General features: G+C 33.8%; 1 protein-coding gene across 10 annotated transcripts in view; it reads right to left on the bottom strand.

The window, feature by feature from the left end:
- The window catches only part of LOC101886435 (inactive dipeptidyl peptidase 10), a 126,826-nt gene that overhangs the window by 23,990 nt on the left and 79,418 nt on the right, over positions 1–23,418 (bottom strand). For 8 of the 10 annotated variants that reach the window (XM_087307535.1, XM_087307532.1, XM_087307539.1 and 5 more), the window contains 6 exons: positions 19,549–19,646; positions 15,894–16,017; positions 12,022–12,066; positions 11,776–11,880; positions 7,225–7,316; positions 2,349–2,396 (listed from right to left, as the gene is read on the bottom strand). In XM_087307535.1, the coding sequence (XP_087163661.1) occupies positions 2,349–2,396; positions 7,225–7,316; positions 11,776–11,880; positions 12,022–12,066; positions 15,894–16,017; positions 19,549–19,646 (512 nt within the window). Of the gene's footprint in view, positions 1–2,348; positions 2,397–7,224; positions 7,317–11,775; positions 11,881–12,021; positions 12,067–15,893; positions 16,018–16,941; positions 17,036–19,548; positions 19,647–23,418 lie in introns of all 10 variants that reach the window. The other 2 variants (XM_087307541.1, XM_087307540.1) reach the window with 1 other exon arrangement.

Raw genomic sequence — 23,418 nt, 5'->3', positions numbered from 1 at the left:
CATGTTTTACGCAGTGGATGCCTTTCCAGCTGCAACCCATCTCTGGGAAATATCCATACACACTCATTCAAACTTATACACTACGGACAATTTTAGAATACCCAATTCACCTGTACCGCATGTCTTTGGACTGTGGGGGTAACCGGAACACCCTGAGGAAACCCACGCGAACGCAGGGAGAACATGCAAACTCCACACAGAAATGCCAACTGACCCAGCCGAAGCTCGAATCCTTCTTGATGTGAGGCAACAGCATTACCTACTGCGCCACTGCGTCACCCTATATACAGTATAAAGGGGCATACAGTATATGATAATATATATGCTGTATATGTGTATATATACCACATATAGGCAAAATGAAGGTGCATATACAGGTGCTAATCCTGTATAGCTTCTTTATATCCACAAATAAGCCCTATCTATATACATACAAGACATGTCTCTCATATCTCACTTTGGCAACTGTCATACATGATGCCTAGCTCATATTTTCCATACCTATATCAAAACCTATATTAAAACATATATGTTTATATAAGTTCTTTCCATGTGGGTGAACAAGCAGCAAAAATATTTTTTTGAGTGTAGGGGCAACTTTCTGGAGCTAGCAATTGTCTAAGTATATACTTTAAAATGTAAAAAAAAAAACTTATGTATAAATATAAATTATATATATTATATTATATAAATTATATAAATTATATATATATATATATATATATATATATATATATATATATATATATATATATATATATATATATATATATATATATATATAGCTGTAGCCTCCAAAAGAGGCTACAGCTGCAGCCTCACACATTATGGTTCATAACCATAAGAAGGAATAGCACTTCAAATATGCTTAAATGCATAATTTAATAATCGTCATGAACACAAATCAAATTAAGACATGTGGAGTATTCCTATTTCTGTCGCATTATTGAAGTGCACAAACATGTAAACACCGCTTTCAAACTATTACCCCTGTGTAGGACATTTAGCTGCATTTTTCGACAGGATAAGCCATACACACACGGCTGTTAGACACACACACACACACACACAAACACACACACACACACACACACACACACACACACACACACACACACACACACACACTGAACTCCCGGAGACTCGAGACATCTGCCTTTATCATCACAGAACACACGTTTAAGCTGTCTAGGAAAAGCTGAGTTTTTTTTTTCAATTGCGTGCGGTATTAAACTACATTAAAACAACTCTATCCTATCAGTCATATCAGTTTTATTAAGTTAAATACAAATCTATTTTCTATTTATATATGTTAAAAATTTGAAAAAAAAGTATTTTTGAATATTTTTCATTCACACAGGCTATTAGCTACATATTTAGCAGTGTTTGCTCTTTAGAATTCATTAAAATAGAAGTAAAATAACATTTATTACAAGTTGATTTTAAAACAGCACCTAAAAGGTTTTGCAATTTGTGTTTTTTTTCAGTTTTTTCAGAATAAAAGACGATTTCTTAAAAAGAGTGTAAAAATCTCATCTTGTCTCATTCTTGCTAACCCAATCTTATGTCTCATCTCATCTTGTGGAGTAAGTGTCTCAACTCACCCCTAATATATATATATATATATATATATATATATTTTTTTTTTTTTTTTTTTTTTACAGAACTATATCATGACATACAGTGCTCAGCATATATGAGTACACCCTCCACAAATCTCTCATTTAAATTAATATTTTCTATGGGATGCTTTACAATATTATATTTATGCGTATGCATTAGATAATCAGTACTGAAGCCAAATTTGGAGCTTATCTAACAAAATAACTTACGATAACAATCCTAAAACTAGTCAAGCCAAATTTATATGTTCTAGAAAAATATTAAATAAAAACTTTAAAAAGAGCAAAATTCAAGATGTATCAAATTTAGTTGAAATTTTGTAGGTTGTATGAATTTAAATGTATAATCTCTTTATTTATAAAGATTTTTAATGACTAAAATATTATTTTAATAAATGTATCTGTTTAATAAAACTGTTTTTTTAATATCCACCAAAACATACTGCCTATATTCACTGAGAAATGGATAAAAATATTCATTTTCAAAATGGGGATCTACTCGGTTATATTAGGCACTGTATATCGTTATCAGGATATGAGATGTCTTCTATCGTGATATGAGACTTTTGTCATATCACCCAGCCCTACTAACAGTGTGTGCAAATGCAGTGAGATTGATTTAGATGCAAATGCATAGTACAGCAAGAGAGGTGCAGAATTTCTAGACAGTGATGATAAAATACTCAATTACAGCCTTAAAGACGTATCGTTTGCGACAGAACCCACCTGTATAAGTGTCTGCTCTGCTGCGACTCCTCCGCGCTCAGAAAATAGCTACGGGGGAAAGACACATTAAGGAAACCTGAAAAGGATTTTGAGTTACTATTTGTAGTCAGTCATTTATCCTCTAATAATAGAGTCTACCTCCACATACTAGCTTTGTACAGCTGCATACTAAGCAGGTTTGCATCTTACGCTACACATGCAAAGTAGGGAAGCCTGTGACTAGAATTCATTTCTGTAAGGAGTGAATTAATTGTAAGCCATTGATTTGTGGGTCTAAATGTTGTGTTGAGCAACAGATCTGGCCATTTAGAAATACGCATGTACAAGTTTTTTTTTGTTTTTTTTGACAATGGAACTACCAGAATCATGTAAGTATAGCAATCATTCTGACCATTCATATTAAAATGGACTGAATTAGATTTTTCTAACATCTTATTTACATTTGAAGCTTCTATTCAGTATTTAGTATTAAGCTTTGAATGTCTGTTGTCATATTTTATGAAGTCAGCACCCTAAAAATATAACATTTTTTGTATTATATCCATCCAGCAAGAAACTTTGTCAAAATGCATCACAAAACATGTCAAAAAGCTAATTTGATTTGATTTGATGTATACTGACTACACAGCAATCACTTTTTGTTTTTTAAAAGATGTCTAATAGACGTCTAAACATAGTCATCTTGGCTAAAACAAGGCTAAATTTGGGCTGTCAGTGAAAATCTAATTGACGTCTAGGAATAGGCCAAAACTGGACTACTCATCAAATAAACAGAAATAAATGACTACACATGCAGTGGAAAGCCTGTGACTAGAATTCATTTCTGTCAGGAGCGAATTAATTGTAAGCCATTGATTTGTGGGTCTAAATGTTGTGTTGAGCAACAGAACTGACCATTTAGAAATACGCTTGTACAAGTTTTGTTTGACAGTGGAACTAATCCTGTGAATATAACAGTCATTCTGACCTTCCATATTAAACTGGACTGAATTAGATTTTTGTAACATTTTATTTACATTTGAAGCTTCTATTCAGTTTTTAGCATTGCTCTTTGAAAGTCTGTTGTTATATTTTATGAAGTCAGCGCCATAAAAGTTAATATTTTTGTATTATATCCATCCAGCAAGAAACTTTGTCAAAATACATCACAAAACATGTAAAAAAGCTAATTTGATTTGATTTGATGTAAACTGACCATCCAGCAAGCATTTTTGTTTTAAAAGATGTCTAATAGGCGTCTAAATAATCATCTTGGCTAAAACAAGGCTAAATTTGGGCTGTCAGTGAAAATCTAATAGACGTCTAAGAATAGGCAAAAAATAGACTAGTCATCAAATAAACAGAAATGGATGACTTCACATATAAATTCTGTCTAATCTGTCTATTTGACGACTAATCCAGTTTTGGGTTATTCTTAGACATCTTTTATATTTTCACTGACAGTTTAGCCTTGTTTTAGCCAAACTGTCCATGTTTAGATGTCTAATAGATGTCCACAAAATTGTTTGCTGTGTACCTTGATCTCAAAATTCCATGTAAAACTGGTTAAAACATGTCAAATATCCATTACAGGACTGTTTTTGACTCCAATGTTAGATGTCTATTTGATGTCATTTTAACATCCAGCTAGTTTATATGCATTAGACACAAAACCCAGAGTAAATTGGTCATTTGGAAAATTTCATATGAATAAAGCATTTCTTATATTGTAATATGTAACGTGTCGCTATTTTGGTGGTCAAAAGGGAGTCAATGTGTGAAGGTTTTGACGTCAAACCAATTAGCTTTTTGACATGTTTTTTGATGTTGATTTGAATTCATTTTGACATCAAGGATGCCCACGGGGTTATAGAGAATGGGAATGTGTCATCAGCACATTGCATTATGGAAATTTGGGACATGGGAACCTAGATCCTATTGATCTCTATTGTATCATTTACAGTTGAAGTCAGAATTATTAACCCCCCTGTATATATTTTTTTCCCGATTTCTGTTTAACAGAGAGATTTTTTTTTCAACACATTTCTAAACATAATAGTTTTAATAACTCATGTCTAATAACATATTTATTTTATCTTTGCCATGATGACAGTAAATAATATTTGACTAGATATTTTTCAAGACACTTCTATACAGCTTAAAGTGACATTTAAAGGCTTAACTAGGTTAATTAGGCAGGTTAGGGTAATTAGGCAAGTTATTGTATAATGATGGTTTGTTCTGTAGACAGTCAAAAAAATTGCTTAAGGGGGCTAATAATTTTGACCTTAAAATGGTTGATAAAAAATTTAAAACTCCTATTATTCTAGCCGAAATAAAACAAAAAAGAAGAAAAAATATTATCAGGCATACTGTGAAAATTGTCTTTGCTCTGTTAAACATAATTTGCTAAATATTTTGAAAACAAAACAAAAAAAAAAAAAATTCAAAGGGGGCTAATAATTCTGACTTCAACTGTGTATATATATATATATATATATATATATATATATATATATATATATATATATATATATATATATATATATATATATATATATATACTGTAAAAAAGCAGGGTTCCACACAATCTCTTCATGTCATCCCAATGCAAATCGATTAGTTTTTCAATTTTAGGCTGATTAAACATAAAACAATTCATTTATCCCCCCAAAAAACCTCAAGAATTGTGTTTCTGCTCATTTTAAATAAGTATTTTGAACAAATAGCAAAAACATTATTTGAGTATACACTGATCCGCAATAAACTATAAACACTCACATCACAAACGAAGAAAATCATATGTGGGAATATTTTCTTGCAGCAGCTCTTTTATACTCTGTCACCTACAGATAAGCTGGTTCATTTATTTCATCGGCTCCCTCTAAATCTGTGCCTGGCTTCTCTAATTTCACTTTAGCGCAGGAGATTGATTGAACATTATGGAATGAATATTTTTTTAGCTTCTCAAACACACAAAGAGTGTTTGTTCTATGTTTGTCTACAAGACCCTTTTCACATTTCCTGGTTTCTCAGTAGCATCATGGTTGGTTAAACTTAGAGAGCAGTGAATCGGAGAGTACAACAAATATTTGCTGAAATAATTAAGGAAAAACTCATGATGGTGTTATCAAGACTTACAGAAAAAGGGGAAAAATTGTGTGAAACTGACAGCGACAGCAAGAGGAGAAAATAACGTCAATTTTACTCTCAGCCACACAGATGCTGCATTAGAAACAGCTCGCATAAGTGGTAAGTTGTTTTTGTAATTTGACGCAAAGATGATATAATACATTCATAAATGCATACAAATGTTCATACCTTTTCATTAAAATAAGAATTTAAGGGATTTAAGATTATGATTACTGTTAAATGCAAAACGCGCCTTGTGAAAAGGGTCCATTACTATAAAAGAGTCTGTTTCTGTGGTGATTTGCATTGATTTACATTGTGCTCTTCTCAGGGTGTCTGAAATCACGGCAGAACGCAACTCACTATGACGTAGATTTCCATTCTCTATAATTGTGTTTGAGTTACTGGACTATTTGGCATCAAAAAGGGATGTTCTTGTTATCAGAAAGATATCAGAAAGTATCTAGGCAACATAGGCATGTATATTCAAAGCCACAGGAAAAAGTAGCAGACACTGAAATACTTGTGGTCAATTTGATCGTTATGGTCATTCAACTGCTCAACTCTTTTGTAAAAATTTGAAATTTTAATAAAAAAAAAAATGTTTAAATAATCACGCATTTTGGAATGGTCATGGTACTATAGTTATATGGGATTGATTCTAAGCAAGTTGTTAAATTGATAGTTTGATGAAAATTTAAATGAAAATTTACTCACTTTTTGTTAGCCCTCAAGTGGTTTCAAACCTTTAAGGAGTTTCTTTATTCTGTTCAACACAAAAAAAGATTGTAGCGAGTGGGCAGGGGCGTGGGAATGGGATGAGTCCCACAGAGGTGCTCTGGATTACAAGAGGAGAGACAGCAGTGGAAGACAAGAAAGGACCAGGCCTGGACACTTTGTTTTATTTTTGCTTTCAGCTTTTGTTTTCAGTTTTCAGTCTGTTTTATTTTTGTCATAATTAAAATCATTTAAAAGTTTGACTTTTAAATGATTTTAATAATGAAAAAATAAAACAAACTGAAGCAAAAGTAAAACAAAGTGTCCAGGCCTGGTCCTCTCTCATCTTCTACTGCGGTGTCTCCTCTTTTTATAATCCAGAACTCCTCCTTGGGACTCGAGGCCTGTGCACGACACAGGTGCTTCACATTATCACTCAAGCACCAGCCTCATCTCGTACTCACGGCTCTCAGCCCCGCCCACTCGCTACAAAGATATTTTGAAATATGCTGTAACCACTCACTTCCATAATAGTAAACACAAATATTATGAAAGTCAATAGTTACAGGTTTTTAACATTTTTCAAAGCATCTCCTTTTGTGTTCAACAGAAGAAAAAAAAAACTCTTCTGTGTTTTGAAACAACAAAAATAAAACAACAAAAATGATGCCTAAATAATGACAAAATTTACATTTTTGGGTGAGCTATCCCTTTAAATGACTAAAGAAAAACAAAATTAGTAGTTCAAGTGTTAAATCAGAAAAAGCGATTATTTCTGGGATGGTTTATTCAAGAGTTTGCTTTATGCGGTAGCAATTAGAGAACAAAGCCAGAGAGAAACTGACAGAGTCATTACAGCCGATTCAACATTAAATTGCTGTATTAATTTTAATTAAGTGCCATCTATGCTGATTCACTGGGCTAAATGGGATCGCTTGGCGTAAATAATTCAATAATTACTCATGGTAGGTAGTTGAGTTGACTATGAGATGCTTTACTACACAGACTTCAAGTCAAATGGTTAGCCAGTAAATTCAAGCTGTCATACATTTTATCGTTCTCCTCATCAAGGGCGCACAGTGAGATTACATCCCAGTTCCCTGATGTTAGAAAGCGAGGAGAAACTGAAGGAGAGGAAGCCTGAAGAAAGAGAAGGAGACAGATAAAGCTTATGAGTTTTAAAGAGAAGGTGAGTTTTAAAAAGAAAGACGAGGAAACATTAGATTTAAGTGTTAGATTTCAATAACAGATCAGAAAGAATGCGTTACATACACATATTCATACAGGCCTATTTATATAATAATATATCTCAAGAAATATGCATTAAATATTTTTTATTCATGTAATTGGCCATTTTATAAGTAGTATATGTGATATTTTTGCATTAAATAATTTGCATTATTAAGTAGCATTTAAACAAATTTTAAAAACATTTTAAAGCTAAAGAAAAGAACAATCATATAATATTTGTATAAAACTAAATGCTAAATAAATGCAATAACATTTATTTGAATTTTGTATAAATAATTTGTATAAATAAAATCTAATTATCTAATAATAATAATAATAATGTTAATATATATATATATATATATATATATATATATATATATATATATATATATATATATAGCCAAAAAATGTATAAAATGACTTAAAAATAATTAAAATAACATTTTATTATTATTATTATTATTATTATTATTATTTTATTTATTATTATTATTATTTTTTTTAATAACTTAATTTCATCTGATTGGCTGATAGCTGTGGAATATTCTGCAATAACAGCACTCCTAAAGCCTCTTCCCCCTTCTGTATTTCTCTGACCACATACAGTTTGACCAATATTGCAGCTGTTGGACAACATATTCTACTTTTGAGGCTTTTTAAGATGAGAATGTAGTTGTTTAGATTGCAACTATCCAGTTTATTTATGAGGATAGTGCCTATTTTAGATTCAGCCCGTCAGCGGCCATCAGCTTGTCATACTAAGCAGAGATGGTTGACGTTCAGCCACAAGAAGGCGACAGAGACCGCATAATAAGTCCTTAGAGAAGAAAAACTCATAGAAAATTTCAAACTACAGCTGATCAGATCATTATAAAACTGGTTTGTGACATTCTAAGTCAATCTCCTTTGTATGTTGTAGTGCTGAATTTATACTACTGGAATCTGATGCGTTTGCTTTCCTTAGCTTTGCTTTGGATTTTTCGGAGTTAATTATTGTGATATCCCGAATGCAACAGTGAAATACTGGGAGATATCTCAGTAGAGTCATGGCATTTCTTGCCGTTCAGCCTTAAATTTTTAAATGTGAGCAAATCCCCTGTTTTGTCATCACTTTAGACATTAAGTGACTGCTGTTCTCACATCAGGTGCAGATGTGAATGAATGGCGAAAGAAAGTAGTTCCTTATACAAAAGATTTTTTGAGACTCTCTGTGTTTTTCATTTTTATATACATGATTGTGCTGTCGATCTGTTGTATAAATGCAATATCACACTGGTAGCAGTGCGATATGGCTGTATATTGTCACTTTTGGGACACTAAGGCCCAATCCCAATTCTATTTTTGTACCCCTACCCCTTCCCCTTGCCCTTAGCCCTTACACCTGAGGGTTAAGGGGAAAGGCTTCAAAATTTACTCTTAAGAATTGGGACAGCACTACAGCACCTGCACATGTCATCATATGTCATCGCAATCTCATGCTTCATAAGAGATCACCGATCATGACTGCTGTAGTTAGTCCAGTTGTGTTATTTTTTTGGTATCTATTTTCAAGAAATCACTGAAGGCATATATTATGTAATCAAACGATCTAATGTGTCATCAAGATCATAAGTGTACTGTGTTACGACCTCAAAGTTATAGGGCTAAGGTTGAACATAAAAGTTAAAGAAAAATAAATTAATTTATAAACAGTTAGCAGGTTTATGATTTAAATGACCTTAAAGGTTCTTTTATTGTGAGAAGACGGAAAAAGTTTGTGTTTACAAGATGACAAAAATGAGCGCAAACAAAAATAGCTTCAGGGCTGAGCAAGGCCAAAATTCATTCATTCATTCATTTTCTTGTCTGCTTAGTCCCTTTATTAATCCGGGGTCACCACAGCGAACGAACCGTAAACTTATCCAGCAAGTTTTAACGCAGCGGATGCCCTTCCAGCCGTAACCCATCTCTGGGAAACCAAGGCCAAAATAATAAACAAAATATTAACTAACTCCACCCCGAAGATAACTTACCTAATGAACCAAAAGAAAGGCAGAAAATAGATTACAAATACCCTTCCTCCTTAATTGAACCAAAAACAGGAGAAAATACCAGTGTCAAAGTAAATGGCACTCAGCCCCTACGGCTTAGCTTACAGCTTATATCAGACAAAATATATGAATTTACACAGTGGCCATTTTCATCTATGTAAACACACAAAAACAACATTAACATTATAGCAGACACTGTAAAAAGCTCATTCTCAGCCACTAGTCTTTTCTGACAGGGTATTTGAGTGTCATCAAGTGTCAGAATGTTGTAGGACTGCTGTTCAGTAGTTATGATTATGGATTATAGATCGCGAACTTTATCTAGTTTTTTTTTTTTTTTTGCGTTTTTGTTAAAAACATGACTGTAAAACACGAACGTAGTTATTATGAATATATTAAAATGTGTTTGTTTGTCATAAAAATTCAGAATAATGACAAAAATTACTAGTTTGTGGATCTCCTTACTTCCGGGTTCAGCAATACTGCCGTTGTGGCTGGTGTATTCTGGGAAATTTTCTTACCCCTTGTTTCGAGTGTGGTCCTGAAAAATCTTAGTTCGAAGGGCTATTCACCCCTTTCCCTTAGCACTACGCCTTCAAGCTAAAGCGAATTGGGAAACCCCTACCCCTTGACGTGAACGCTAGGGAAAGGGCTAAGGGGTAGAAGTAGGATTGGGCCTAAGAGACTCAGCCTGCGGCCTCGAGCCATCGCATCCCACCGGTGCCGATATACAGCCACATGACACTGCTACTTATATACTCATATATATGAGCAATTTCACACGACTAGTAGATGTGGCTTTATATCAGCACTGGATGGAGGCGAAGGTAGGGCTTAGTGTCCCATCAGTGTCGAAACACGGCCACATCACACTGCTACGAGAGTGATATTGTGTAACCCCGCTGGTCCTACGCCACTCAACCTGCTCAGAGCTGGTATCGAACCGGCGACCTTCCGCATGGGAATCAGCTGCTCTAACAAGAAGGCTAAAGACCATGGCCTCTAGCTTCTGGCGCTAGAGCACCTTTAGAGGTCAGAGGAGTTAGGTTTACCTGCACAGTACTTACTAGCTAGCCTCTGTTACAATTGCATTTATACAACAGATCAACAGCACAATTGTGTATATAAAAAGAAAATCAAACATGGAGAGAATCAAAGCCCTTTTGTAAGAGGATTTACTTTGTTCCGCCATTCGTTCATATCTGCAGCTGATGTCAGAACAGCAAAAGTCGTTACTAATTCACCAACGTCACTTTGGAGCTAATATTTGAATGATTCTCTAGCGTAATGTCTAATGTGATGACAAAACATGTGGTTTTGCTGACATTTTAAGATTATAAGGCTAAACGCCATGAAATGCCAACAGTCTAGAGACATTTCTCAGTGTTTCTCTGTAGCAACCAGGTTATCACAATAAATAACCCCGAAAAAGCCAAAGCAAAGCAAACATCAAAAAGATTGACTCAGAGTCACTTAATAATTATTTGATCAGTTGTAGTTAAAAATTACGCTGTTTCACCCTCTAAGGGCTTATTATGCAGTCTCTGTAGCCATCTTGTGGATGGACAACATCAACCGTCTTTGCTCTGCTCACTGACAGGCTAATGGCCACCGATGTGCTGTCTCTCAGAAATTATATATATTTAAAATAGGCACCATCCTTATAAATAAACTGCATATTTGCAATCTAAACAACTACATTCTTGACTAAAAAAGCCTCAAAAGTACATTATGTTGTCCAACAGCAGTAATATTTGTCAAACTGTAGAGTGTCCTCTGCTTGTTGCTGTATGTGGGTGGACTAATACACAAGGGTGAAGGGTTAAGAGGCTTACGAGTGCGTTACTGGCAGACTTTTGCACGACTATCAGCCAATCAGATTCAAGAACCAGATAGAACTTTTGTGTGTGTGTGTGTGTGTGTGAGAGAGAGTGTGTGTTTGTGTGTGTGTGTGTGTGTATGTAGGGACAGTTTATATATATATATATAGATGTTAGATGTATAGATGTATAGATTTTTTTATATAGAAATATAAGAACATATCATTTCAGAAATGTCTAAACTTCCCACAAAGCATATCAGAAATCTAAATCAATAGCTAGCACAATTAAAAACACAAATCAAAAGTCTTACACTTCAATAAACAGAAACATTTTACAACCCAATCAAGAGAAAAGATTTACAATACACCAAGGTTCGATGTCGGCCCCCCACACGTTCATAAAAAAAAGTCACACATACGGCTTGGTATACTTTAGGTTTCTAATCACAAAGTTTATGAGTGCATCTAATTTGATTGTGCATAGAGCGAGTATGAAATTATTCCACCCACAGACCTGAGCGGGGAGGCTGGCGATGTGGAGAAACTCCCCACGGGCCCCTTGCTTGGCAGGCAGGATGAGGTAAAACAGGGAACCATCTGCCGTGAACAGCGGCTCCTCCTGGAGGACAAGCCACCATCAATACACATTCCTCCCGCACTGTTTTGATGCAATTCATTTTAAGTCCAAGGTGGATGCGGCTCTAATGGAAGTGACTAGCACGAATTGATTGCATGCATCCCCGGAGAGGCTGAACTTTACCTGCCGCTGGTTGTTGTGCCAGAAGTCCATCGCCATTTGGTGTCTCTGAAGATTAAAGATGTTTTAAAAGGATCAGACGTGTGTCATATATTAGAAGTAAAATATGTGCTGAAATTGTTTGTTCTCTTCCGCCTGCCAGGGAGAGTTGTAGATCATAACAAACTCCGCGGCTAACGCAGAGACGCAGTCAATCCATCACTCTCGTTTGGCGTCACATTAAGGAAGCGAGTGTTTCATTTTTATCTGCAGTTTAGATGTGCTGTCTTGAACATTTAGAGTCCCACGTCTGCTCCATTAAAACGCTCTAGTTGAACTTTATTAAAGATATATTCAGTTACAGTTGACGTCAAAATTACGAGCGCTCTTATAAAATTGTAATTCATTCTTAAGTATTTCCAAAGTGCTGCCTAATGGAGAAGGTTTTCATTCAACACATTTTTCAACCTAATAGTTTTAATAGGTGATTTCTAATGAGTAAATTGTTTTGGCTTTGTCGTGATAGCAGTACATAATATTTTACTTCATATTTTGCAAGATGCTAGTAAACGGTGTACAGTGCAATATAAAGGCTTAATGCGCTTCATTGGGTTAAGTTAATTAGGCAAGTCGGTTGACAACAGTGGTTTGTTCTGTAGTCAATTGAAAAAATATTATTTCTTAAGGAGGCTAATAATAATGAGGATAAAATTGTTTTAAAAGGTAAAAAAAACATTGATTTCAGCCAAATTAAAAGAAATAAGAATGTTAAAAGCCGCCCAAGTATATTTAAAGACACTTTTTTTTAACGATTGTTATCATCCTTTAACAATATTTTGTATTAGCCTAATTTAACCAAACATCCACTATCAATTAAGTATCTGTGTTTTGTGTGCGTGAAACCTGTCAACACTGCCAAAGTCAGTCTCATGTGCTCTGCATACACTCAGAGATGCGAATTTAATAATTTGTTCAACCGGGTTTCTAAATCTCCTAAAATGTCCAGGATTTTGCTTTTGCTTTCTAAAGCTATTGTTAATCATAAACGTTTTTGCATTTCCTTTTTACTTTTGCTTGGCTTCGCAGCTAATTGCACACATAAAAGTTGCAAAAGAAACATTAAACACTTACTATATATACTTTACTATATACTCAGAGAGGAGAAACGACTGGTCTAAACTGGCTGCAAAATGTTTGTACACCATTAGTAACGGTTAATCAATACATTTGACTTATTTAAATAATCTACACATTTTAATCTAGTAATTATTATAATTTTAAGAGATGCTGTCTGTTTTCATTTCCTTTTTATGTCATTTATTTCTTATTTGCTGAGTATTTAATTTTTTTTAATGATGTTAATATATTACATAGGTTATTTCATATGCACATCTAAAATGCTTTAGCATTCAAGTTTGCTTTGAACTTGAAAAAGAGAGAGAGAAGCAGATTTTATCTGTCAGTGGGTGCACATGGCTCCTGAATAGCATTAAATAGAAATAGCTGGTTTCTGTTTTTATTTTAACAGTCTTTTTACTTTAACCCATTGAAAAGAAACAGTGTATAACTGTATCATAATAAATAAAATTGTTAAAAAATTACACATTGGTCTCAATGCGTTACTTGCCATTTCTTTGTAATTATTTGTGAAATTTAAAAGCAATTACTTAGATAAAACAGATTCTACAATGATCTTTTTAATGTTACAGTGCTCAGCACACATGAGTACACCCTCACACATCTATATTTTAAATTCATATTTTCTATAGGATGCTTTACAATATTATACTTGTGCATATACAGTTAAAGTCAGAATTATTAACCCCCTTTGATTTTTTTTTCTTTTTAAAATATTTCCCAAATAATTAACAGAGCAAGGTAATTTTTACAGTATGTCTGATAATATTTTTGTTTTCTAGAGAAAGTCTTATTTGTATTATTTCGGCTTAAATAAAAGCAGTTTTTAATTTTTTAATTACCCTTTTAAGAACAAAATTATTAGCCCCTTTAAGCTATTTTTTTCTGACTGTCTTCAGAACAAACCATAATTATACAATAACTCGCCTAATTACCCTAACCTGCATAGTTAACCTAATAACCCTAGTTAATCCTTTAAATGTCACTTTAAGCTGAATACTAGTGTCTTAACAAATATCTAGTAAAATATTATGTACTGTCCTCATGGTTATTAGAAATTAGTTAATAAACTATTATGTTTAGAAATGAGTTGAAAAAAATCTTCTGTCTGTAAAACAGTAATTGGTGAAGAAAAAATAAACAGGGGGCTAATAATTCTGACTTTAACTGTACATTGGATTAAATACTGAAGCCAAATCTGGGGCTTATCCAACAAAATAACTTACGATAACCATCCAAAAACTAGTACAGCCAAACTTATGTTCTAGAAAAATATTAAATAAAAACTTTAAAAAGAGGAGAAATCAAAAGAACCCAAAAAATGTTAAACATTTTTGTGAAATATTTCGCTTATTTAATATTTCGCAATATTTTGCTTGAATTTAATTGTTTTATCTTTCAATTTCTAATATGTTTAGTGAGAAAAATGTTATTTTAATAAATATATCTGTTTAATAAATCTGTTTTGTTTAAATGCACCAAAATAAGGCCAATATTTACTAAGAAATGGATACAAATATTCATTTTCAAAATGGGGTGTACTCAGTGCTGAGCACATACATATTTCTTCTATTTTTATACTCTAATTATGCAAGTACGTTATATAACTTCAAATGTAATGTCAATCATTATTCTAGCCCTAATATCTAATCCTTATTTTACTTATTACTTATTTGTCTGATGGTTATTTTTAGACATTCATTCATTTATTTTCTTTTTCGACTAAGTCACTTTATTCATCTAGGGTCGTCACAGCGGAATGAACCGCCAATTTATCCAGCACATGTTTTACACAGCGGATGCCCCTCCTGTAGCACATGTCTTTGTGGGATTGTGGGAGAAACTGGAGCACCCGGAGGAAACCCACGCGAACACCGGGAGAACATGCAAACTCCACACAGAAATGCCATCTGACCCAGCTGAGGCTCGAACCAGCGACCTTCTTGCTGTGAGGCGAACGTGCTACTCACTGCACCACCTCATCGCCCCTATTTTTATACATTTTCTGTTAATTTCCTATGTGGGTCATGTATATGTCTGCTAAGGTTTAGATGTATTATGTCAGATTCTCTACTCTCAACACTCTAAAGATAAACACTATTGTAAAATATAATTGTATTTAATAATCCACAAAACAAAAACATTTTTCCTTAATATTTGTATACACTTCACTATTAAGCACTTTCTATGAAGACTGTTCCCGTTTAAATGAAGGTAAAATCATTTATTATGAGATTAACAGCTCCTGCAGAAACATCTGTCATTGCTTAATAACCTCAGAGCTCACGGTCTTGAGAGGTTTATGCATTATTTCTGAAGAAAAAATAAAATCAATTTCTCTATGGAGAAAATGAATGGGATTTCTGCTTCAGACTGTTGCGCTCTGTTGTGTATTTCAACACCGCTCCCATTGCCTCTAATTATAAAGCTGTTGACAGATTTCCCAACATATACAGTGTGTCAGAAATCACACAGAAACCGCAGACGCTCCTGTGTCCATGCATTCAATCACACACTTACATAAAGAAAGAGGGACCTTTAGGCGTTAAGACAGGCTGCGCATTTAAACCGAGGCTTAAAAGTAAAAGCCGAGTTAAGTCTTTCGAGCATTCACAAGGAAATTAGGCTGAGCCGGCAGAAGAGAAGCAAGAGATTCTGTGCATGTTCTGAACAGAATAAGAAATGAGAGGCAGATCGATGGACACTTTACAAGTAAAGATACCCAGCGGGCAGCAGTGGATGAGATGGTAACCTCTCACCTCTGAACAGGCTCCAGTCGTGGCCTCGCATACGCACAGAACCGACTGATTCTGGACACGGTTCAACCAGCGCACTGTCAGGCGGGTGCTGCTGATCCAGCTCACCATAGAGATGTAGCTGTCCCTGGAGAAACAAAGAGTGTTGGGCATTCAGAATCACCATGTTATTAGATTATTTCTTCAAGTTCCCATATTGTGCTGTGTTATAATCATTGTGACTTAAAAGGGATCCCTTTATGCCCCTTTTTACAGGATGTAAAATAAGTCTCTGATGTCCCTAGAGTGTGTGTATGTGACGTTTCAGATCAAAATACAGCACAAAATAATGTTTTGAGACTCTGCATTTTTGGTGACTGTCGCTTTAAATTCAAATGAGACTGTGCTCTTTTTAAAAGAGGGCGGAGCTACAAATGCCTATGTGTCAGCATAGCAGCAGATTTCAAACAGAACTCTAATAGGATGGCTGCTTCTCACTCAGGGCTGTTTATGCTAATGAGGGAGAGTTTGTCACTGAGGGGCGGGGCTTCCTCCCTCTGATGGCATGTACAAAGTGAGAATGTCAATCAAAGTGTTTCTGCAGACTGTTTTTATCAAGTAGTATTATAAAATAACTGAATTAATTAACGTATTATTCGGTTGGCTATATTCACAATATTTGTTTAAGGGGATTTTTGCATAATAGGTCCCCTTTGACTTGAAGTATGACAATAAGAAGGATTAGTTAATGTTTCATCTATTGTTTTTATGTAAAATAATCACTTTGATGTATGCTGTTCAGCTTTAAAAACAAAAGTCCTCTGATGCTTAGCGCTGTTGAGAGCACGACTGTAACTATAGTAACTAACTCTGTGTGTGTTCAGAGTTTGCTCCTGTTTTCAACAAGGCCTTTCAGTAAACATTTAGTTTCAATCAAATCTGAGTTGCCACTTGTTTTATTTGCTGCTAAGAGGACAATAAAAAAACATTAATAGATTTACATCCACCCAAGGTATAAAAACTAAATTCATCTTCCTCATAATATACACTTCAGCATTACTGCTTTTCTCACAGTGTCTGGAAGTCTCTTTTTTAAGGCCCTCCCTTCAAAAGCCTTCTCTGCTCTGATTGGTCAGATGAATAAGTCTGTTGTAATTGGTCGACTGCTTCTAGAAACAAAGCAAACAAAGAAAAAAAACCCCGGCATTTTATCATATTGAAGGGATAGTTTAACTGAAAAACAAATTAATAGACATGGCTCCTGATGACACACTGAAACAAAATGATCTGTCTTTGCAAGAAACTGAGCATTATTTACATAGTTCTTGTCACATATAGAGTAGGATTGTAGTCTGGTCACTTTTGATGACAAAAGTTATGATGACGCAGTTGGTGATTAATATTTGTGATTGGGTCACCAGCTCTTGCACTTTCTATTAAAATTTCATTGTATAAAATTATATAAATAATGTTAAATTTCTTACAAGGGCCGATTGTAATGATTTGAACTTGTTTGTATGTGTCTAATAGTTCATCTTAAAATCTGTATAACCTTTCACTGCCATTATTTAAATCACCAAGGACCAAAAATACAGCTCAAAATCTCTTTTAATGTTGTACTAAAGACAAAAAAAAACTCACCAACATCTTAGATCAGGGCTGCTCAACCCTGTTCCTGGAGATCTACCTTCCTGCAGATTTCAGTTGCAACCCATATCAAACACACCTGCCTGTAGTTATCAAGTGCTGTTCAGGTCCCAATTGATTGGTTCAGGTTTGTTTGATCAGGGTTGGAGCTGAACTTTGCAGGAAGGTAGATCTTCAGGAACAGGGTTGAGCAGCCCTGTCTTAGATGACCTGGCTGTGGGTGGGTAAATTAACAGGAAATTTAGATTTTTGGGTGAACTATCCCTTAAATTCAAGGCCTGCAGGACCGAGTTTGGACACCCCTGTTATTTTAAATACAATTTTATACAGTTCATAAATGCTTTTTGGAAAAAACATCCCTGTACAGTTATCTGAGTATTCTGCTAATATTTACTTTCATTCATTTTCCTTCGGCTAAGTTCCTTTATTCATCAGGGGCCGCCACAGCGGAATGAACCACCAACTTATTTAGCGTATGTTTTACACAGTTGATGCCCTTCCAGCCTCAACCCAGTACTGGGAAAAACCCATACACTCTCATATGCACACACACATAACTTATGGCGTGGAAAACATGCAAAAACCTCACAGAAATGCCAACGGGCCTGGCCAGCACTCGCGACCTTCTTACTGTGAGGCGACAGTGCTAGCCACTGAGCCACCGTGCTGCATATTGAGCTAAAATAATTTTATTATTTTTGAATAATATATTAATTTTGAGTAAATACATTTATTTTTATTTATTTTATTTATTTACTTAATAAAATTCTACGAGTTTTGACAAAAAATAAAGGACTTTCAGAATTTCATTGTTTAAGCTAGTACTGTACATTTCCTCTTTTTTTCTGGCTAAATACATTTTCCTTTCATATTTACATTTATTCATGTAGCAGGCGCTTTTATCCAGAGCTACTTGGGAGCATTAAAACATATATTAATTCCTTGCTTTATGTGTGTTAGCTGGTTTAAATGTTTAATGCTGCTATTTTAGCCAGGTCTCTCTGGCAAAATAAAGCTAATCTAAAGGGACTAACCTTGTGAAATAAAGGTTTAATTAAATCCATCTCCGGGGGTGATTTTTCACACAAAAGACCTGCAAAGCTGCTTGCCATAAAGGATGAAAATCAGCCTGAAAAAGCTATGTTTAGACCGAAGATTCATTTTGCAGCAGGACACAGACTCAATGCACACAGCAAAAAACGAATGAAGAATGGCTTAAATTCTGAAGGTTGGTATTCTGGAGCGGCACAGCCTGAGCCCTGACTTGAATCCAATTGAAAATCAGCCATAAGACCTGAAATTGCTGTCCACCGGCATTCTCCATCTAATCTGGCAGAGCAGGAGCATATTTGTGCTGAAAAATGGTCAATAATTCCACAATCTAAATGCAGGAAAGCTCACACCGGCAAACATTGGATGATGCAAGCTGTATTTTGTAACTATGGGGATTGGGGACGACATAAAAAAAATAGAAAGTTTAAATATTAACTTTCTAACAGTAACAACGATATTTCTTTCATCGCAAATATAATAATATCTTCAGTGTCAGTGTGTAACTGCTCTCAATCTATTGCACAATGTTGCCTCAAGACAATAAACCCATTTTGTGTAGTTTGCAAATGCATAATGCATTTAAATTGGCAATAAAACTGTTAATAATGAAGAAATTATTTTAAATAAACAGCTGTAAACTTCCACTACACTCATTTTGAAGTCAGTATTCAAAAAGCAGAAAAAGTCCTCTCTCATAAAAGCAACTGTTCACCCATTAAAACCCCCAGTCACATTTTGTTAGAGAGTAAACTTGGTTTTGAAACATCCAGAGTCATCAAAAATGGAGGATTGCTGAAATATGTTTGGTGCCTGAAAGCAACAGTTAAACAGATACAACTCATTTCTGCATTAGGCATGAAAGCTTTTGTTTAATATTAAGCCCAACAGACATGCTTGACCATGTTTTTAAATGGATATTAAAAATGAACAGCTTAGTATCCACAGTTGCGGACACACGGTAATGAAAGATAAACTTCACCTGCTGTTCTGGGAGTCTGGAGGAAACATCTCTAATGTGTGCGCTGGACCGTATAAATTCACCACAAACAGACTGGCTGATGGGATTCTGGATCCCGCCTGTAAAGAGCAAATACTTTTAACTTCACCAAAATCAAACACTGAAGGCTTTCGCACAGTGTAAATAGTGCATAGCTTGCATTCATTATTCAAAACTTTCCTGTGATATTCGATTCATTTTGAGTTTATTCAACACAATCTTGTGGCAATTCGTAACTTTTTGATTTAGTGGTTAATTCATATGAATTCGTATGATCTCATTCGCACAATTTAGTATGATTTGCGTATCCCCCAACGATGGTTGGGTTTAGGGGTTGGGTTGGGTTGGGTGTGTCGCCACCATTTTAAAATCGTACATTTTCCTACAACTGAACTCGTATAAATTCGTACAAATTAACCACTAAACTGACAAAAAATAAAATAGTTATGTTTCTTTGTGAGATTTTTTTTTTTTTGATAAATATTTTTTGTTACAGAAAACCATCAAAGAGACATTTTTCAACAGAAATAAAGTATAAAAAAAACTTGAATTTTTCACATTTTAAATGTCATCCCATAATAAAAAGTCCAATTAAAATTGATTGCAATGCAGTTCTGTATACTTAAAACAAAAAGTTAAAATAATTAAAATCAGGAGTACCTAGGAATAAGATACGTCCTGTTGACCATTTAATAGTGAATTCATTGAAAATGTAATCTAAACCTTTTAAAAAGATAAATAAGATTGTCCAACAATTATTGTCTATACTGTACTTGTACCATATAGAGTGGGGAAAATAAGTATTGAACACTTATATCAGAAAACATATTTCTAAAGGTGCTGTTGACTTGAAATTTTCACCAGATGTTGATAGCAACCAAATAAATCCAAATATGCAAAGAAAACAAATCTGATTTATTTTACAAATGAAGTAATGTGTAATAAAATGAAATGGCACAGGGAAAAGTATTGATAGAAAGGCAGTGAAAGCCCACACAGCAGCTGAAATCTCTCTGAAATCTAATTCTTCAGCAGCCCTCCGACCTTTCGTCAATGTAAATTAATATTAGCTGCTTCAGTCCAACATCTACATTATCAGGATGATAAAAATGAAACCAGGGTAGACATTTCAACAAGTCAATGATACAAAACACAGACAAGGAATGTCTCAAATGCTTTCAGAGAAAGAAAATCAACCTCTAGAATGGCCCAGCCAATCACCTGATGTAAATCCAATAGAGAATACAAACTAAAGATCATATTTGATGGACGAGACCCACAGAACCATCAAGATTTTTACAATCTGAATGTGAAAAACTCACACCTGAGCAATTCATGAGACTTCATTCTCCATATGAGAGGCATCCTTAAGCTGCCATCACCAAAAAAGCCTTATATAAAGTATAAAATGCATTTCAGTAGTTCAGTACTTTCTACTTGTGTCATTACATTGTTATTACACATAACTCATTTTTCAGATTTATTGATTTGTTTTATTTTTATGTTTGTGTTGTTTGTGTTTTTACCAAAATCTGGTTAAATTCCATGTCAATAGCTACTTTAGAGATATCATCCCAGGAAAAAAACATGACATGTTCAGTTCTTATTTCCCCACTGTAAGATGTCCAAATCGGTAATTGTTACAGAAAACTGTTATGCAGACATTCTTCAATAGAAATAAATTACAAAACACCTCACTTTTAACATTTTAAATGTCATCCAATAACAACAACAACAAAAAATCCCACTCAAATGTATAGTAATCCAGTTCTGTATATTTAAAACAAAAAGTTAAAATCATTCAATTCAGGAGTACCTACTGTAGGAGTAAGACACTTCCTGTTGACCGTTTAGTAGTGAATTAATTGAAAATGTAATCAAATCTTATATTAAAAAATTAAGATTGCCAACCATTTATTGTCCATACTATCTACTATTTATCTACTATGACTATACTGTACTTATACATTTTGTATTTATATTTATAAAAAATGCAGTTGTATACTTAAAAAAAAGTGTTGAAATAAATAAAATCAGATGAATATTATTTTAACAGTGCAACCAAAATAATTATATTTATATTTCACCTAATAAGTACAGTGAGAACGCATTTAAAACATTTTGATACTGTATAAAAAGTCCTTAAATTAACATATTTCAAATATGCGTGAAGATTTTATTTTTTTTTAATAGCTTCTGATAGCTTTGTGTTTGCAATATGCAGCAAAAAGTGTATCCAGTGTTTCCAAGCTAAAGAGTGTGTGGAGACTGCCAATGCAGGGCTAGCATTTTCACTTAGATCAGAGAATAACTATTTTTCTGAGATAGAGAGAAATTTAAGCAAGAGTCATCGTTCAAAAGCAAAAGCTTAGGACAGCATGATATATTGTCCACCAGTATGTCCTTCAGAGTTATAGATACTTAGTCACAGACAGTTAACTTCTGGACTATCCCAAAACATATGAGTGTAGGTGCCTATAGTCTCCTGAACAGAAATTACAATTAGAAGATCATGACATATTCATTATACAGTAAGATACAACATGTGAGTCATTTAGTACACTTTAAAACCCAGTAAGTTAACGTAGCTCACACTGATTGAGGAACTAATTGCAGCAAACCATTTAAGTTCAAAAACCAATCCTAATGAGTACTTTAAACTTAATCCATTTGAGTAAATGAAGCAATCTGAGCACAGTAAAACCGATAGATGAAGAAAACTTAAACCAACTGAGTACTGTAAAACCCAATAAGTTAAGGCAACTCAAACCGTTTTAGGAAACCGACTGCTACAAACCATTTGAGTTAAAAACTAATCTGAGTACTGTGAACTTACTCCATTTAAGCTGAATTAATGTGGTATTTAATTAACTGACTACATTCAACACTGTATTCAAAACTCTTTTAAAATGAGAAGAATTAACTTTCATTCCATTTTGAGTTAGCTGCACTCATTTCATTTGATAAAGTTGACTGTTGGGTTTTACAGTGTAGGGATAATTGATTAGTAGGACTTCTTGGATTGTCCCAACAAATATTGTCCACACTATCAACTGTATTTGTACCATATATGTCAATACAAGATGTTCAAAATCTATACTTGATAATAGAGACAGAGACAATAGATTCCAGAGACAATAAATGGGTAAATTCTAGAATTGCAGGTACATATCCAAGATAATATTTGTCAAAAGCAATGACATAATGATGACATATTCTATGAAGTTAAAAAAAAATACATTTGCTTGTGTTTTTAGAGACATTTTTATTATATTTAATAATATAATACAATGTATTATAAAGTATTACATATTTATAATGTTTAATAATATATATATATATATATATATATATATATATATATATATATATATATATATATATATATATATATATATATATATATATATATATATATATATATAATTTTAAATATAAACTATTCATTTAAAGTCTCATATACTATAACCATTTTTGACTGTCTTGAATCTTACATTCAGCTTTGATTATCATGAATTAATTTCATCAAATTTTTTATCATTTGTGTGTGTGTGTGTGTAAAATAAACATTTGCATTAAGCACTGATAGAAAAGCATGTGATGTCACTTCTTTTGGCGGTAAACTCTGTCATTTATGCTTCTCTGATTAACTTGTAGAAAATGTTTAGGATACCAATAGTTGATTAATTATTTGTCAACTCTTTTATTGTAATATTTCTGAGAGTTTCTTATTTACTTTTTAAAACCAATCATATGAAAATGGAACAAATTCTGTTGTAGATGGGCCATGTCTAGTTCGAGGTTGGCATCTTTAGCTGAGCCATAAAATGGTTTAAAATGTCAACTCTGTTA

The sequence above is a fragment of the Danio rerio genome, chromosome 23 (genome assembly GCF_052040795.2).
Source record: "Danio rerio strain M-AB ecotype USA chromosome 23, GRCz13ab, whole genome shotgun sequence".
Classification (NCBI taxonomy): domain Eukaryota; kingdom Metazoa; phylum Chordata; class Actinopteri; order Cypriniformes; family Danionidae; genus Danio; species Danio rerio.
Note: the sequence above shows the minus strand (reverse complement) of the source record. Positions and strands in the feature narration are given on the sequence as shown.